Source organism: Nicotiana tabacum, chromosome 17, assembly GCF_000715075.1.
Source record: "Nicotiana tabacum cultivar K326 chromosome 17, ASM71507v2, whole genome shotgun sequence".
NCBI lineage: Eukaryota > Viridiplantae > Streptophyta > Magnoliopsida > Solanales > Solanaceae > Nicotiana > Nicotiana tabacum.
In genome coordinates this window covers 105,168,572-105,187,710 of record NC_134096.1, presented here as the reverse complement: position 1 = coordinate 105,187,710, position 19,139 = coordinate 105,168,572, and the positions used below count along the sequence as shown (strand labels likewise).

Genomic DNA, 19,139 nt, shown 5'->3' with positions numbered 1-19,139 from the left:
TTGATGAATTTCAAGACCATACACTGCAGCTAATGCTACTAACATCCGTATGGACGTAATTCTTGTAACTGGAGAGTATGTATCAAAGTAGTCTAGACCTTCTCGTTGTCTATACCCTTTGACTACGAGTCTTGCCTTGAATTTATCAATAGTGCCATCATCTTTGATTTTTCTCTTAAAAATCCATTTAGAACCCAAAGGTTTATTTCCACGAGGAAGATCAACCAATTCCCATGTATGGTTGTTCAATATGAATTCTATTTCACTATTGACTGCCTCTTTCCAAAACAATGATTCGGAAGAAGTCATAGCTTCTTTAAATGTTTGAGGCTCATTCTCCAATAAAAAAGTCACAAAATCTGGTCCAAATGAAGTAGACGTTCTTTGACGTTTACTACGTCTTGGATCCTCCTGATTACATATACTTTCTTTTGTTTCTTCCCGAGGTCGTTTAGATCCTTCACCAAACGACTCACATTCCTTTTTATACGGATATATATTTTCAAAGAGCTCAGCTTTATCTGATTCTATAACCGTATTATTATGAATGTCGGAATTTTCTGATTTATGAACCAGAAATCGATATGCTTTTCTATTTGTTGTATATTATATGAAAACACAATTAACGGTTTTCGGTCCTATCTTTACCCTTTTGGGTTTAGGAATTTGCACTTTTGCCAAACACCCCCACATTTTAAAATAATTCAAGTTGGACTTCCTCCCTTTCCATTTTTCATATGGAATGGATTCTTTGGCACGGGATCTGAAACGCGTTCATTGCACACTATATTGATTTGTGCTCTTCTAATGGGTTCAGTTTCAAATAATTAGGTTTAACAATTATCTCCATTTTGTCCTCTCGTTAAGCATAGGTTTGCATAGTACTAGTCGTGAACGAATGATAAATTGTAGTATCACGCAGCTCTAATTACTCCCCCAGCCTAATATTTCCTTTTACTATTTTTCGTAGATCCAATCCTATAATTCTGACTAAATAATGGAGTACAAAATTTACAAGTCACAACTAAGTGAGTCTTGAAGTGGTGGCTGATGACAAAGGTGGTAGTGGTGATTGTATGGTCAACAATGTGATTTGTGGTAATAATTGCATATCAAAATTGGTGGTAATGGTAGGCACTAGTGACTGAAAGCGGCCGCGATTGGGAATGGTGGTTGATGATTATGAGTGTGCAATGAAAACCAGTCCTAGCAATTCTGTGGTGAGCCGACGATAGTAAATAAAGTAATAGTAAAAATTAGAGGTACCTTCACATGAATGGTTAAATGAACACAACCTTAATAATTTTAAAGCTCATTGTAAGTCTAAAGGAATCACATTTGTTCAAAGCAAATAAATAAATGTAAAAGAAAAAATATTACACTTAATGACTTGAGATTTAAATTATTTAGATCCAAACCCTCCATTTAGTATAAAGAATGGGGCCAAAAATAGGCGTTAAAGGTACCAAACAAACGAAAGAGAAATGAATAGAGTTTGTGAAAAGGCCATCTCAACTCTTGAGAAATTGGAAGTTTGTAATCCTCTACCACCCAAATTCCTACCACTCACTAAAGATGGGTTCTCGATTTGGAACAGAAAACCTCATCCACCCACTCTCACTCTCTCCCACCAACAAATCTCTATTTTTTAATAATATATATGTATATAATAATATTTTTACAAATATAAATATTAGTAATTGTTTTTCCTTGTTGCCTACCACCAACTCCAAGATTGGTATTTATCGATAAAAAGGCAGCCTCTTTTTTCTCTGTCCATATATAAGTTGCTATGACTGAGCTCTTTTAAGCTCTCAGATTTATCTTTTCAAGAATTAAAAGATTCAATCTTTTGCAAGGTGGTAAGTGTTCTTTTATCTCTTCATCAACTCTTCTCGTGTAATTAGCATTCCTTTACTACTTTAAACACAAGATTGTAACCTTTTGTCCTCAATTTATTCTCTTTCAGCAACCTTAGAGATCTGTCATTGAGATGATTGTATTTGGATCTGAACTGGTGAATGCTGACACAATTTGCACACTTAATTAATTGTTTCTGTTGTGTGGTTCCCAATCTTTTTTACATCCTATTGTGTATATAAAAGCGTTCCTCCTTCTTCAAAGAGATAAAAGCAATTGACCCTTAGGGATAGATTCAATATTGTTAGAATCACATGTAACACACCAAATTACATAAAAGAGATGAGGCTTTTCAACATTTTGGTGTGATTTAGGATGGATAAAGTAGTTAAAATTTATTGTTAAGAAAGAGTGGTGTTGAGGGTCATTGAATCAAACGGATTAATACATGTACTAGTGAAAGTTTATATACTCTTCAAGTTGCCTGCTCAATGATTTTAAGTCGATGCACAGGCTCAAGATCATGATAAATTTTCAAATTCCATAGCTTCTTTACTTTAGCCATTGCAATTTTAATGACTCTTGCACGAAGTGTCTCATGACAAGTTAAATTATCATACTTTCTAATAAAACTTAAACTTAGAAAATTTACTTTACTAGAAGATTTATGAGTTGGTTATCATAATACACATTCTCACTTTCTGTTTATTCTCTTGTCACTAAGGAGAATGGTCTTCTGGATAGTTTCTCAGTCTGATTTAGATATTTCTAAATTAGATGGATTAGTTTTTGCCTCGAAACACCCAGATCAGTTTCAAAGTCTTAATTTTGATGGTTCATCTATAAACTGCTCAGATTATTTGGAAAGATGAGAGGAGGATTGTGGCAACTTGGGCAATCGATCACTAGGCGTTTGGCTCAGGCTGATAAGAAGACTATTGGTCGCAGATGCTTCGCTTCAGATGCTGAACTCAAGAAGACTGTTCTATACGACTTCCATGTTGTTAATGGGGGCAAGATGGTGCCTTTCGCTGGTTGGAGTATGCCTATCCAGTATAAGGACTCAATTATGGACTCTACAATAAATTGTAGGGAGAACGGTAGCCTCTTTGATGTTGCTCATATGTGTGGCCTAAGCCTCAAGGGGAAAGATGCTATTCCTTTCCTAGAAAAGCTTGTTATTGCTGATGTTGCTGGCCTTGCTCCTGGGACTGGTACTCTCACTGTCTTCACAAATGAGAAGGGAGGTGCAATTGATGATTCGGTGATCACCAAGGTTACAAATGATCACCTCTACCTTGTCGTAAATGCGGGTTGCAGGGACAAGGATCTTGCACACATTGAGGAGCATATGAAATCATTCAAGTCAAAAGGTGGTGATGTTTCATGGCACATCCATGATGAGAGATCACTTTTAGCACTTCAGGTTAGCTCGCTCTTTCCAACAATTGGTACATGCCAATGTGCTTTATATAAATATGCTCTTATCATAAATAGGAGTATAATGTTTATCACATGCTCTGAGATCTGATCAATAGATCGAAAATGGGCACTTTAGTAGACAAGGATAAGAAAAAGCGACATCCATCTTCACAGTGGATATAGAATGTGAAAATTCAGGAGATCATTTAAGCGGTTGTGCTTTTTTGTTTGCTAATTCCAAGCTCTTAGTAAATTCACTTATCTTAGGAAACTTACAGGAGCTGCATTTCATGGGTACATTCTTAAATTTATTTTTTGTCGTGATAGTTACAGAATTTTTCGTGGCTTCTTTTTTCAGGGTCCCCTTGCTGCTCCAGTTCTTCAACATCTGACAAAAGATGATTTGAGCAAGATGTACTTTGGGGAATTCAGGGTTTTGGACATCAATGGGGCACCGTGCTTCCTCACAAGGACAGGGTATGTTTCTTTTCTTGCTTTCCTCTTCAAGCTTGAGTGCTGAGTCTGTGCCTGGGAAAAAAAAACATTATCCTTTAGTTTGATTTACTTTTTAAGAATATTTCTGAGTTCAAAATCAGAGTCTTTTCAGATAAATGAACAGTGCCAAGCATTTCGTCCGGCAGATCCTTTGTTAAGTGTTAAATAACGGGTTATTCCTTGCTTGTCTGGTTGGTCGAATACCCCTTTGGTATTGCACACTAAATATGTAAAACAAGCTATGTCTGTATCCACAAGGCAACTTTTCTCTGTTTCTTGTTATTCAGTGTGCTAATTTCTCTCCATGCAATTATTTCCTGCTTCCTATTACGCTTAGCAATTGATCCTTACGCAAGAAATCTTTGCTTGAGACAAGCACTGATATAATTTCTGTGTTTCGAGAGGTTTTCAGGTATACAGGTGAAGATGGATTTGAAATTTCGGTACCTTCAGAAAATGCTGTTGACCTTGCAAAAGCTATTCTGGAGAAATCAGAAGGGAAAGTTCGGTTAACAGGTCTAGGAGCTCGTGACAGTCTTCGGCTTGAGGCTGGTTTGTGCTTATACGGTAATGATATGGAGCAGCACATAACACCTGTAGAGGCAGGGCTGACATGGGCCATAGGGAAGAGAAGAAGGGCAGAAGGAGGTTTCCTGGGTGCTGAGGTAATACTAAAACAAATTGAAGAAGGTCCTAAAATCAGGCGAGTTGGCTTTTTCTCTTCAGGCCCACCCCCTAGAAGTCACAGTGAGATTCAAGATTCAAATGGACAAAATATTGGGGAAATCACCAGTGGTGGTTTTAGCCCTTGTCTTAAGAAGAACATAGCAATGGGATACGTAAAAACGGGTAACCATAAAGCAGGCACCAATGTCAAGATTGTGATTCGAGGGAAGTCCTATGATGGAGCGGTTACCAAGATGCCTTTTGTACCCACCAAGTACTACAAGCCATAATAACTCCTTGTTGCATCTTAAACTTGTTGATTCCTCTAATTGCTACCTTGTTCTTAATGTTTTTGGTGAAAGCGTAACTCTGAATACTTCAATCTACATGTTTCCTCTTTTGCTTTATGAGTTCCTTTCAATGCAACATAGACCAATTTGATTCTTGCATGATATGTGTATTTCCCCTTTCACCTTCCTCTGGAAGTGTCTTTTAGAATTAGCACTGGGGCACTGATCTCAGTAGATATAGGATGTACATGAATTATGTAGTTAGTTTGGCCTCCATTGAGTTAGTCTCTGTCCATTCTGCAAATGTTGGCATTTATATTAAATGAAACTCTCCTGCTCTGGTGCTGCAGTTCTGAAGAGGTAATAACATAATGGGAGTTGTAAAGCACATTTGTGGCCTTTGTTGTTGATTGGAAACCCTTTCCTTGCTTGGACAGCAGCCTAATAGTCAGGAATATACTATCTGGTGACTAAGGGTGTGTTTGGTAGGGAGGAAAACATTTTCTGAAAATGTTTTACCATTTTCCCATGTTTGGTTGACATAAATAGTTTGGAAATCATTTTCCCTACCAACATATTTTTCTTTAATTGGGGGAAAATATTTTCCCTAAAATTTGAAGGGAAATTTTTTTCCTGAAAACAAAACGCGCGTCCCCCCCCCCCCCCCGTTGTTTCCCAATCCCAAATCAGTCGATTCATTTCTCTCCCTTCTCTCGATCTCGCTTCACTCCGATTTCTCTCTCTTCAGTCTCGGGTTTTAAGATCCTCTGTCATCGCGCCAATCTAGGGTTTTGGCGAAGCTTTACTTCGTTCTCCGCTCGCTGCAGCACTAATCTACCGTTTTCCGGCAACAACACTGTATTTGTCGTCGATGCTTTGCAATGCAGTTTTTTTTGTTTTTTGTTTTCTGTTGTTTCATCTTTATTTTCCTAAATGCTTTATGATCTTTGATTGTGCTTTTGTGTTCTGATTTGTCGATCTCTCTACTTCTGGTATAACCCTAGTAAATGTTAGAAGTTAAAAAAATTCCTCCACTTTTCTTCTTATGATTTCTAATAATAACAAAGAAAGGTTGCTCTATAGTGTGTAGAAAAATTAAAGTTTCTAATATGTAGTACCATTTTTAGCATTTGTTGCTCGTACTAATGGTACAAATGCAAATTGGCTTTGGTACTTATTCTTTTTTCTTGAAGAGACAGTTACATACTTTTAATCCACTCTTTTCATATTTTGTAGTACTTTTTCTTCAGTGACAGCTTTAATCCCACATTAATCCTAATCTTCTCCAAAGGATTGTATGATGTGTATTAAGTTGGTTGCAATTCTTTAGTTAATAACTAAACACCAATGAAAGTAAAAGATTCGTATGGACAATATACTAGAAACAAGAAATCTACAGATTCTTATATCTTTGGGCTGTTTGAGTGATTTACTAGTTCCAAGTTCGATTTCTTTTAGGCTCTTTAATGTTTTAATCCATCCATTTTTATGAGTAGAAGTTCTAAAGTTGGGTTGCAACGGATGGATTCGATTGAGAACGACGAAGATGATGCAATAGTTGGAGCGGCAGCCACATCTGTCTTAGCTGGTGGGGCTATAATTATTTTAGCCTACGAAAATCAAAGTAACATTCCTAGAGCACCTTATACCAATAAGGACCAGGAGAGGGAATTTTATATGAATAGTATTTTGAATGGAAGTAATGTTCATTGTGTAGGTCAGATAAGAATGAGCCAACCCGTATTTTTTGAATTGTGTAATTCTCTTAGAAGAAATAATTTCTTGAGATCAACCAAAAATATGTCTGTGCAAGAACAAGTACTAATTTTCTTAGAAATTGTTGGTTTTAATGAACGGTTTCGCAAGATAGGGTCGCATTTTTATAGGTCGATTGAATTTATTCATCGATTCTTCCAAACTGTACTTCAAGCAATTTTGAAGCTCCGTCCAACCCTTGTGAAATCACCGAATGATACTATCTGGTCGGAGAAAGGAACAACCATCGTTATTACCCTTGGTTTGTTGTGAGTAACATATTAAATATTAAGTTTTTAATTAATTTTGAACATCAGTATATATTATTAACTTTAGTTGTACATATATGACCGTGTATGAGCAATAGATGGCACACATGTGCTTGCATTTGTTCCTATCGAACACCAAAATAGGTATCGTGGCCGCAAAGGCACAACAACAAAAAATATCTTGGCTGCTATCAGCTTTAATTTGAAGTTCACATATGTGTTTGCTGGTTGGGAAGGATCTGCTCATGACTCACGCATATTAAATGATGCATTGGAGAGACCACGGGGGTTTCAAGTCCGGCAAGGTATCTTATTCAACCTAAAGTATTTCATAAAAAGAAAAAAATAAATATGCTGAGAAAAGGCAATTTGTGTTTGTGATGATGGTGCCATTTAGAACCCTATCTACAGTGTGTCTTATGTGAAAAGGCAATTTGTATCTACTGTTACCCAACAAATTGCTAATGTTTCATGTATTTGCGCCTTCAGGAGGAGTTCGAGCAGAATACTGAGAAAGCTAACACATTGCCCGAGAACACAACCAATGGGAACTTACTACTACTATTATTTTGTTTTATCCATTTTGTAATTTTTTCCTTTAATCTGATAGTAACTTCTTGTTAGCTTGATAAGAATAAAGAGTAACATTTTTAATCCTAATAAATGTATCTGTTTGTTGGGTTACATAGCCTTGCATTGGATTTGATTATTTTGTTACGTTGGAATTTACATTATAAATTTGATTAATGGATGTAGATTCTTTGTTTCCTTATGTTTCATTGGGCAGTAAATATATGGTCTTTGTACAGGAACTTCTTGCTTGTAAGAATTTTATATATAAATACTTTTTTGCTCATATTAACAAGGCATTCAAGCGGCAAAGATTGAGTTACGATAGTAGTGGTTAGTCCTATGGGTTGATCCTAAGGGTTGGCCCTAGACAAATTTCTCTATTATTAAAAATTTCAAGGCGATCACTTTTTCTTAGCTCTTCTGGAACTGCATTTGTTGTTGAGATATTATAGTATTAACAGTAGATAGTAGTGAGAAGAGTTTGAGTTGATTGTGATCACGTACCAAGTTGATTGTGATGTCCCTTTGCGAAGTGGTATCAAGAATGATTTCTCATTGGAAAGAATAACTATTCATGTTTATTCATGTTTATATTTAAAGGTAATAATTTTGGAGTTCTATATTTATGGTGTCTGTCATTCTGGTTTTATACATTTTCCCTACCATGTGAAGTAGTCCATTTGCCTTGCTTGTCCTGTTTGCTATCTGTTTAGCTGGATTAACTGCTATATTGGTGGTTGTCTGTTACTGTCTTGCTTGTCCCGTCTCTTATACTTTTTGCTTTGTCGTTGTATTGTAGGCTCATCCTACTCATGAGAAGTTCATTAACAAAAAGATTGAAATGTTTGAAGAAATGTCCCTCTTGTGTGGGAATGATCGAGGTAGGGGTAATTGTACTAAGTCGTTTGATGATATCGGCTTGGATTGTAGTTTGGAGAAAGGTAATGATAATGACATTGAAGGGCCATCAAAGGAAAAAGCTGTGCAAGACGTAGTAAGTGAAACTTCTCAAGTCAAAGCAAGTCGTAAACGAAGTTGTTCTTCTGATGTGCAAGATGTGGTCGGTGATATATCAACAAAATTTGGAGAAGTGGCAGCGGCAATTAGTAAGATAGCTGATAGTCGATTAGATGTGACAATATTGTACGAAGAAATTATGGCAACAAAAGGTTATGAAGAAGAGTTCTTAGGTGAAACTTTTGATTATTTGCGTGCAAAGTGATATGTTAGCTAAGGCATTCATAGCAAAAAATCAGAATCTCCGCAAGGTTTGGCTGGAAAGATTCAAGCGACAATACTAAAATATACAAATGGGGTTGGAAGAACAAAGATGGAATAAGAAGCAATTGTTATAGGAAAATATTTTGTTGCTTGTCTATGTCACGACCCGAAATTCTCTCATTCGGACCGTGATGGCGCCTAACATTTCACTTGCTAGGCAAGCCAATGTTAGAATAATATTATCCATTTTTAAAATAATTTTTAAATTTGTTAATAACAAAGAACAAATATAGAAGTAAAGTCTAAAATATAGTGAATAATCCATAAAAATAACGGTGTCTAAATACCATCCCAGAATTGGTGTCACAAGTGCACTAGCTTCTAGAATAAATACAATTAAAGGTCTGAATAAAATAAAGCTGTCTGAAAATAAACACACGGCTAGAGTAAAATAAACGGGGACTTCAGAACAGCGGACGCCATGCAGTTATACCTCCAGTCTCCTCCGAGTAGCTGAAATCCTAGCAAGTCTATGGCACGCCGCTGGGACCAACTCCGAAATCTGCACAAGAAGTGTAGAGTGTAGTATCAGTACAACTGACCCAATGTACCGGTAAGTGTTGAGCCTAACCTCGACGAAGTAGTGACAAGGCTAAGGCGGGTCACTTACATTACCTGTACGCAATATTAGTAACAACAACAATAATAGAAATAAATCAGGTAACTCATTTATAATAATTGAAGCCAACTCAGCAGTCATAACCAATTATCATTTTCATCAATTCTGTTGCAGCGTACAACCCGCTCTCACAATATATTCACATTCAATTCTATTGCAGCGTGTAACCCGCTCTCACAATATATTCACATTCAGTTCTGTTGCGGCGTGCAACCCGCTCCTCCAATATATTCATTTTAGTCAAGTCTGTTGCGGCGTGCAACCCGATACCCCAATATCCAAATATATATATATATGTATATCGACTTTTAAATAAGTCTGTTGCGGCGTGCAACCTTATCCTCCAATATATACATTATAATTAATTCTGTTGCGGCGTGCAACCCGATCCTCCAATATATTCATTTACCAATCTTATAGAAGAAATTTCCCCAATAAATGTAACAATTAATATAAAATTATAAGATAACAAGCATACAATAATTATGATTTTATTATGAAACAAACAAAGGCAAATAACACATTATTATGAAAATCAGAGAGAAAATATGCAGTTTAATATTTAATATGCTAAATGTCAAATAACAATTAAGGCACATAATTCAAATAGCATGTAACAATTAATGCAGGAATTCGAGAATTAATATTTGACAAAGAATAGGAGAGAAATAATTATTATAATAATGAATTCATGATTTAAAATAATTTATGATTTTTCAAGTAAGCAGGCGAACAATTAATTTGACGATGTATAGACACTCGTCACCTCGCTTATACGCCGTTCACATTCAATTCACATAACAAATAATTTGAGGGTTCTATACCCTCAAGTCAAGGTTAACCACGACACTTACCTCGCTTTGCAAATTCCAATCAATTACTCAACTACAGCTTTTCCTTTTAAATTTATCTCCGAAAGCTTCAAATCTATTCACAAACAATTTAATATATTCAATACTAATCATAGGAATTAATTCCATATGAATTTATAAATTTTTCGGATAAAAATCCGAAATTCATTAAAATATTCGACAGTAGGACCCACCTCTCAAATCACGGAAAAACTCGTGAAATCCAAACGCCTGTTCCGCTACGAGTTCAACCATACAAAAATTATCCAATTCCGATGTCAAATGGGCCTTCAAATCTAAATTTTTTATTTTTGGAAGATTTTAAAAAAAACTGATTTTTCTTCCATAAATTCACGGATTCATGATATGAATGAGTATGGAATCATGAAATATAATCAATATAGGATAAGGAACACTTACCCCTAATATTTTCCAGTGAAAATTGCCCAAATATTCGCCTTAACCGAGCTCAAAATGACCAAAATGAGTAAAAATATCGGACTCTTCGATATATACACTGCCCAGGTATTTTCCGTACCTGCAGTGCCTGGACTCGCACATGCGAGCTCACATCAGCGAGAAAAATCTCGCATCTGCGAAATGGGGCTGCCAAGCGAGGCCTCGCACCTGCGGAGGAAAAATGCGCTCCTGCGCTGCCTTCCGCTTCTGCGATTTCCAAGTCCGCTTCTGCGGACGCGCGAATGCGTGCAAGTTTCCTCACTTGCGGACCTTTGCCCAGCCTGCCCAGGCCACTTCTACGATGGAAGGCTCGCTTTTGCGATATCGCACCTGTGGTCAAAAATCCGCAAGTGCGATTACAACAGAAGGCAAAAATTCAGATTTTGCTTAAGTCCAATTCTTGTTCCGATTTCGATTCGAGTCACACTCGGGGTACTTGGGACCCCATCCGAATATACCAACAAGTCTCGTAACATAATACGGACTTACTCGGGGTCAAAAATCACGTCAAACAACGATGAAATTACAATTCACACCCTGATTCGAACTTTGAGTTTTAAACTTTTTCATTCACCAATTTTTTCTTTTCTTTTATTCTGAATTGAGACTTCTTCTTTTGGTCATCTCGAACCCTGTGCCTCGAGGTAAAACCTACTCAGACACCAAAACAAACAAACGAACGAAATTTTTCTGCCCCAATTTGCACTAGGAAATCTTCGTGAGTTATTGTAACAAAATTCTAAACTACTTCTTTATTAAAAGCAATAAAAGGTCGGGAATGGTGTAGTCTAAAAAAAATAGAGACTAGGGAATTGAGACCCTATATCTAAAATGAAAAAAACTAGGGAATTGAGACCCTATATTGAAAAAACGACTAGGGATTGGTATACCCCACAGCAACCTATTTGGCATCATCGTGCTGCACCGTGTCCTTAAGGACAAGTAAATGAGGATCATCATACTGCCTCTCTCTGATGCGCTCATATAAAGAAGACCGAGCGACTGTGCAAGCTAGAACCCGACTGGGTTCTGAAACATCTAACCTCACGAACTGATTAGCCAAAGTCTGAACATTTGCAGCTAATGGCCTCTCACCAACCGTAATATACGCAAGACTGCCCACACTCACAGCCTTTCTACTCAAAGCATCGGCCACCACATTGACCTTTCTGGGGTGATACAAAATGGTGATATCATAGTCTTTCAACAACCCCAACCATCTTCTCTGCCTCAAATTAAGATCCTTTTGTTTGAACAGATGTTGAAGGCTATGATGATCAGTAAATACCTCACACGAGACATCGTAGAGGTAATGCCTCCAAATCTTCAGCACATGAACAATGGCTGCCAATTCTAAGTCATGAACAAGATAATTCTTCTCGTGAACTTTCAACTTCCGTGATACATATGCAATTACCTTGCCATCTTGCATTAATACTGCAGCAAGCCCAATGTGAGATGCGTCACAGTATACCGTATACGATCCCGAACCTGTGGGTAATACCAACATTGACGTTGTAGTCAAAGCGGTCTTGAGCTTTTGAAATCTTAACTCACACTCGTTTGACCATCTGAATGGGACACCTTTCTGGGTCAATCTGGTCAATGAGCTTTCTATAGATGAAAACTCTTCCACGAACCAACGATAATAACCTGCTAAACCCAGGAAACTCCGGATCTCTGTCACTGAAATAGGTCTAGGCCAATTCTGAATAGCCTCAATCTTCTTAATATCCACCTTTATGCCTTCTACCAATACAACATGCCCCAAAAAGGCAATTGAGTCTAACCAAAACTCACATTTTGAAAACTTGGCATATAACTGATTATTCTTCAAGGTGTGAAGCATACTTCGAAAATGTTGCTCATGTTCCTCTCGACTACTGGAGTAAATCAAGATACCATCAATGAATACAACCACAAAAGAATCCAAATAAGGCTTGAATACCCGATTCATCAAATCTATAAATGCTGCAGGGGCATTTGTCAACCCAAATGACATCACTAGAAATTCGTAATGCCCATACCGAGTTCGAAAAGCTATTTTAGGGACATCAGATGCCCTAATATTCAACTGATGGTAACCAGACCTCAAGTCGATCTTCGAAAATACCTTGGCAACCTGAAACTAATCAAATAAGTCATCAATTCTTGGCAGTGGATATTTGTTTTTGATAGTGGATTTGTTCAACTACCGATAATCTATACACATCCGCATAGAGCCATCTTTCTTCTTTACAAATAATACTGGTGCACCCCATGGCGAGACACTGGGTCTAATGAATCCTTGATCAAGCAAGTCTTGTAACTGCTCTTTCAATTCTTTCAACTATGGCGGGGCCATATAGTATGGTGGAATAGAAATGGGCTGAGTGCCCAGAGCCAAATCAATACAGAAGTCAATATCCCTGTCGGGTGGCATCCCTGGCAAATATGCAGGAAATACTTCTGTAAATTCACGAACAACTAGTACTGAGTCCATAGAAGGAGCATCTGCATTGGGATCGCGAATATAAGCCAAATAGGCTAGACACCCTTTCTCTACCATACGCCGAACTTTTGTATAAGAAATAACCTTGTTGGCAGAATGACCAGGAGTTCCTTTCCACTCTAACCGAGGTAACCCCCGGCATAGCTAGGGTCACTGTCTTGGCATGACAATCCAATATAGCATGATAAGGGGACAGCCAATCTATACCCAAGATGACATCAAAATCTACCATATCAAGAAGTAGAAGATCCACACTAGTCTCACGATTACCAATAGTAACCACACACGAATGATAGACATGATCTACTACAACAAAGTCTCCCACCGGTGTAGATACATATACAGAAGCACTCAGAGAATCATAAGGCACAACCAAATATGAAGCAAAATAGGAGGACACATAGGAATAAGTAGATTCTGGATCAAATAGAACTGAAGCATCTCTATGGCAAACTGGAATAATACATGTGATCACAACATCAGATGACTCGGCCTCAGGCCTAGCTGAAAAAGCATAAAATCGGGGTTGGGCCCCACCACTCTGAATTACGTCTCTGGGACGACCTCTAACTGGCTGGCCTCCACCTCTAACGGTCTAACCTCCACCTCTAATGGTCTGACCTCCACATCTAATGTCCTGACCTCCCCCTCTAGCTGCCTGACCCCTACTAAAATTACCTCTGCCTCCAGACGAAGCACCACTGAAACCACCGAACTGAAGAGGCCTCTTATCGGACCTCTGACCTCTCCCCTGTGTAAGAACCATCTCGATCCTCCTTGCGACATTAGCAATCGCATGAAAAGAAATCTTACTTCCGGTCTACTTGGCCATCTGAAGTCTGATAGGGTGAGTGAGTCCCTCAATAAACCTCCTCACTCTCTCTCTCTCTCCCTCCGTAGGTAGTAAAAGGAGATCATGACAGGCCAAATCCACAAAACGGGACTCATACTGAGTAACAGTCATACTGCCTTGCTGTAGACGCTCAAATTGCTTGCGGAATTCCTCTCTCGGTGTGATAGGGAGAAACTTTTCCAGAAATAGCTGAGAGAACTACTCCCATGTAAGTGCAGGCGATCCGACTGGTCGGGTCAATGTATAATCTCTCCACCACCTCTTGGCAGAACCCGTCATATAAAATACAACAAAATCAACCCCATTGGTCTCAACTATACCCATGTTCCGCAGCACCTCATGGTAGCGTTCAAGATAATCATATGGGTCCTCAGAAGGTGTACCACTGAAGTGAACTGGAAAGAGCTTGGTAAACTTATCTAGTCTTAATAAGGCCTCAAAAGAAATGGCGGGCCTATCACCGATCTGTGCCGCAATAATTGGCTGAACTACCCCAACTGGCGGGGCTGCTGAAGCCTAATTCTGGGGAGCCATCTGCTCCGGAGTGGGAGTAGTGGGAGTTTGTGCTCCCCCCCAGCCTGTGAGATGACTGGTGCCAATGGAAATGTACCATTCTGGGGCACGCCCTCCATAAGACTTACCAAACGGACTAGAGCGTCCTGAAGTACTGGAGTGGCTATGAATTCTTCCGGGACCTGAACTGGTCCAACTGGTATATTTTGAACTGGAACCTCCTCCTGAAGGTCCACCTGAGGTTCTTCAATAGGTGCAGCTGCTCGAGCTCTGGAGTGAGCTCTACCTCGGCCTCTAGCACGACCTCGGCCTCGACCTCTACCTCTGGCCATAATTGCCACCGGGGATTCTGATCCCTGACCATCGGTAGAGGTATTACGTGTTCTCACCATCTGCGAGAGAATAAGAGTATAATGGTTCAATCATCGATGATAGAATAAAATCGCGCGACAGAATAAGAAAGAAGTGATATTGTTCCTAAACCTCATAGCCTCTAAGAGATAAGTACAGACGTCTCCGTACCGATACTTCAGACTCTACTAAGCTTGCTCGTGACTCGTGAGACCTATGTAACCTAGTGCTCTGATACCAACTGTCACGACCCGAAATTCCCTCCTTCGGACCGTAATGGCGCCTAACATTTCACTTGCTAGGCAAGCCAACGTTAGAATAATATTATCCATTTTTAAAATAATTTTTAAATTTGTTAATAACAAAGAACAAATACGGAAGTAAAGTCTAAAATATAGTGAATAATCCATAAAAACAACTGTGTCTAAATACCATCTCAGAATCGGAATCACAAGCGCATGAGCTTCTAGAATAAATACAATTAAAGGTCTGAATAAAATAAAGTTGTCTGAAAATAAACACACGGCTAGAGTAAAATAGACGGGGACTTCAGAACTGCGGATGCCATGCAGTTATATCACAAGTCTCCTCCGAGTGGTTGAAATCCGAGCAAGTCTATGGTACGCTGCTGGGACCAACTCCGAAATCTGCACAAGAAGTGCAGAGTGTAGTATCAGTACAACCGACCCCATGTACCGGTAAGTGCTGAGCCTAACCTCGACGAAGTAGTGACGAGGCTAAGGCGGGTCACTTACATTACCTGTACGCAATATTAGTAACAACAACAATAATAGAAATAAATCAGGTAACTCATTTATAATAATTGAAGCCAACTCAGCAGTCATAACCAATTATCATTTTCATCAATTCTGTTGCAGCGTGCAACCCGCTCTCACAATATATTCACATTCAGTTCTGTTGCAGCGTGCAACCCGCTCTCACAATATATTCACATTCAGTTCTGTTGCGGCGTGCAACCCGCTCCTCCAATATATTCATTTTAATCAAGTCTATTGCGGTGTGCAACCCGATCCCCCAATATAGGCGTATAACCCGATCCCCCAATATATATATATATATATATATGTATGTCGACTTTTAAATAAGTCTGTTGCGGCGTGCAACCCGATCCTCCAATATATTCATTATAATTAATTCTGTTGCGACGTGCAACCCGATCCTCCAATATATTCATTATAATCAATTTTGTTGCGGCTTGCAACCCGATCCTCCAACATATTCATTTACCAATTCTTATACAAGAAATTTTCCCAATAAATGTAACAATTAATATAAAATTATAAGACAACAAGCATATAATAATTATGATTTTATTATGAAACAAACAAAGGCAAATAGCAAATTATTATGGAAATCAGAGAGAAAATATGCAGTTTAATATTTAATATGATAAATGTCAAATAACAATTAAGGCACATAATTCAAATAGCATGTAACAATTAATGCAGGAATTCAAGAATTAATATTTGACAAAGAATATGAGAGAAACAATTATTATAATAATTAATTCATGATTTAAAATAATTAATGATTTTTCAAGTAAGCAGGCAAACAATTAATTTGACGACGTATAGACACTCGTCACCTCGCCTATACGTCGTTCAAATGTAATTCACATAACAAATAATTTGAGGGTTCTATTCCCTCAAGCCTAGGTTAACCACGACACTTACCTCACTTTACAAATTCCAATCAATTACTCAACCACAACTTTTCCTTTTAAATTTGTCTCCGAAAGCTTCAAATCTATTCACAAACAATTCGATATATTCAATACTAATCATAGGAATTAATTCCATATGAATTTACAAATTTTTCGGATAAAAATCCAAAATTCATTAAAATATTCTACAGTGGGACCCACGCCTCAAATCCTAGAAAAACTCGCAAAATCCGAATGCTCGTTCCGATACGAGTTCAACCATACAAAAATTATCCAATCCCGATGTCAAACAGACCTTCAAATCTAACTTTTTCGTTTTTGGAAGATTTTTAAAAAATCTAATTTTTCTTCCATAAATTCACGGATTCATGATATGAACGAGTATGGAATCATGAAATATAATCAATATAGGATAAGGAACACTTACCCCCAATATTTTCCCGTGAAAATCGCCCAAATATTCGCCTTAACCGAGCTCAAAATGATCAAAATGAGTAAAAATGTCTGACTCTTCGATATATACACTGCCCAGGCATTTTCCGTACCTGCAGTGTCTGGACTCGCACATGTGAGCTCGCATCTGCGAGAAAAATCTCTCATCTGCGAAATGGGACTGCCAAGCGAGGCCTCGCACCTGCGGAGGAAAAATGCGCACCTGTGCTGCCTTCCGCTTTTGCGATTTCCTAGTCCGCTTCTGCGGACGCGTGAATGCGTGCAAGTTTCCTCACCTGCGGACCTTTGCCCAGCCTGCCCAGGCCGCTTCTACGATGGAAGGCTCGCTTTTGCAATATTGCACCTCTAGTCAAAAATCCGCAAGTGCGATTACAACAGAAGGCAAAAATTCAGATTTTGCTTAAGTCCAATTCTTGTTCCGATTTCGATTCGAGTCACACTCGGGGTACTTGGGACCCCGTCCGAATATACCAACAAGTCTCGTAACATAAGACGGACTTACTCGGGGTCAAAAATCATATCAAACAACGATGAAATTACAATTCACACCCTGATTCGAACTTTGAGTTTTAAACTTTTTCATTTGCAAATCTCGGGCCAAAACATATTAAATGAATCCGGAATGACTTCAAATTTGGCACACAAGTCCTAAATGATATAACAGAGCTATTCAAATTTCCAGAATCGGATTCCGGCTCCGATATCAAAAAGTCAACCCCGTGGTCAAACATGGAAGTCTTTAGCCTTTAAATTGCTAGTTCCGTTAAATGGTCATAACTTGAGCTAGGAACCTTCAAATTAAATTCCGGGCATACTTCCAAGTCCCAAATTACGATACGGAGCTACCGAAACTGTCAAAATACTAATCCGGGTTTGTTTGCTAAAAATATGACCAAAGTCAACTTAGTTGAGATTTAAAGCTCTATTTCACATTTTAATCCATTTTTTACATGAAAATTTTCCGTAAAATTTTACGGACTGTGCACGCAAGTCGAGGAATGATAAATGGTGCTTTTTGAGGTCTTAAAACATAGAATTACTTATTAAATTTAAAGATGACATTTTGGGTCATCATAGTCTAATATGGTCTGTGATACTTCTGTATACAGGTAAAATCGGGCTCAATGTTCGATCGAGCTTCCAACCTCGCTAATTAAGGCCATCGTCAAAATATTCATAATCGGGTAAAATTCGAGCTCGAAGTTCGATCTTGCGTCCAACACAATCAGCCAAGATCGAAATATGGTAATTAAGATCGGACCCAAAGCATTGGTAAAATTAGTCATCGACACCACCAAATTTGCCCTCGAGTTTACCGAAGTCATAATCGGTCCTGGTCATAATGGTCTCAAGGAATATATTGCCAGCTTATCCGAAATTCCCGCAATTAACCAGACATTACGACGAAAATCACTAAATATACCAAAAAAGGAACCAACGGTCAACAAATCAATGACTTTTTTACCTTTTGTGAAATAATAGAATAATATCTAAAAAGTAGGTTCCTCTCATATATAAAGGGGGTGTCACAATTCATGAATACATGATAACATACACTGATAAGCAATACATTCTCTAAGTTCTTACTCCTTGGTATCTTTGTGTCAATATAAGTGCATTCAACTCAAGGGTGGCTTGCTTTCCTAAGCTGAAATCATCCAATTCACGTGGTTTGCAGTTAATTTATCATTATTTATTTCAATTACAATCTAATTCATCGCTTTGTATCAAGTTAATCTGCATATCCTTTGAATCACTAATAAATTCAATTGTTATCTGATTTCGAGGGTAAACAATTTGGCACCCACTGTGGGGCTAAGGATAATAGTGGCTATTTGATACAAATCTCCATAACACACACTACTTTACACTTTCTCTTTGAAGTGTCTTTGATTTCAGGCTAAAAATGCCAAACTCTCAATCAGCACCCCTATATATCGATAACGAGTCCGATCATCAAGGTGAAAATAACAATATGGCACCCGGTAACGAAGTGCCGCCTGCTGATCCTGTTGGAATTTCGATCGTAGATCTGATTGATGTTAATTCACATATAGACATCGACGCAAACTTGCCTACCGACCCCAAAAATAGCGTCCGTGGTGGAGCCCGATCGTCAACACGAAACACGTAAAACATTGAAGAAGACGGGATCAACCTACAGATGATCTTTGAAATGCTGCAGTTACAATAGGCGGCGATAAATCAGTTACATAATTAAAGCCAGGAACCGAGCAGGGTTGAGCCCGATCCG

The 19,139-nt window shown here is 38.3% G+C and overlaps 1 protein-coding gene across 2 annotated transcripts; it reads left to right on the top strand.

Annotated features, from left to right (window-relative positions):
• The first annotated feature begins 1,686 nt into the window (after window positions 1-1,686).
• On the top strand, window positions 1,687-4,892 carry LOC107805971 (aminomethyltransferase, mitochondrial). 2 transcript variants are annotated; one of them, XM_016630088.2, is made up of 4 exons: window positions 1,687-1,862; window positions 2,716-3,286; window positions 3,641-3,759; window positions 4,190-4,892. In XM_016630088.2, exons 2-4 carry the CDS (start codon window positions 2,729-2,731, stop codon window positions 4,731-4,733), a joined length of 1,221 nt encoding a protein of 406 aa, XP_016485574.1. In that variant the 5' UTR covers window positions 1,687-1,862; window positions 2,716-2,728; the 3' UTR covers window positions 4,734-4,892. The 2 variants fall into 2 exon arrangements, with proteins under 2 accessions (XP_016485574.1, XP_016485575.1); XM_016630089.2 differs by having other exon boundaries at window positions 1,713-1,859.
• Window positions 4,893-19,139: the final 14,247 nt, after the last annotated feature.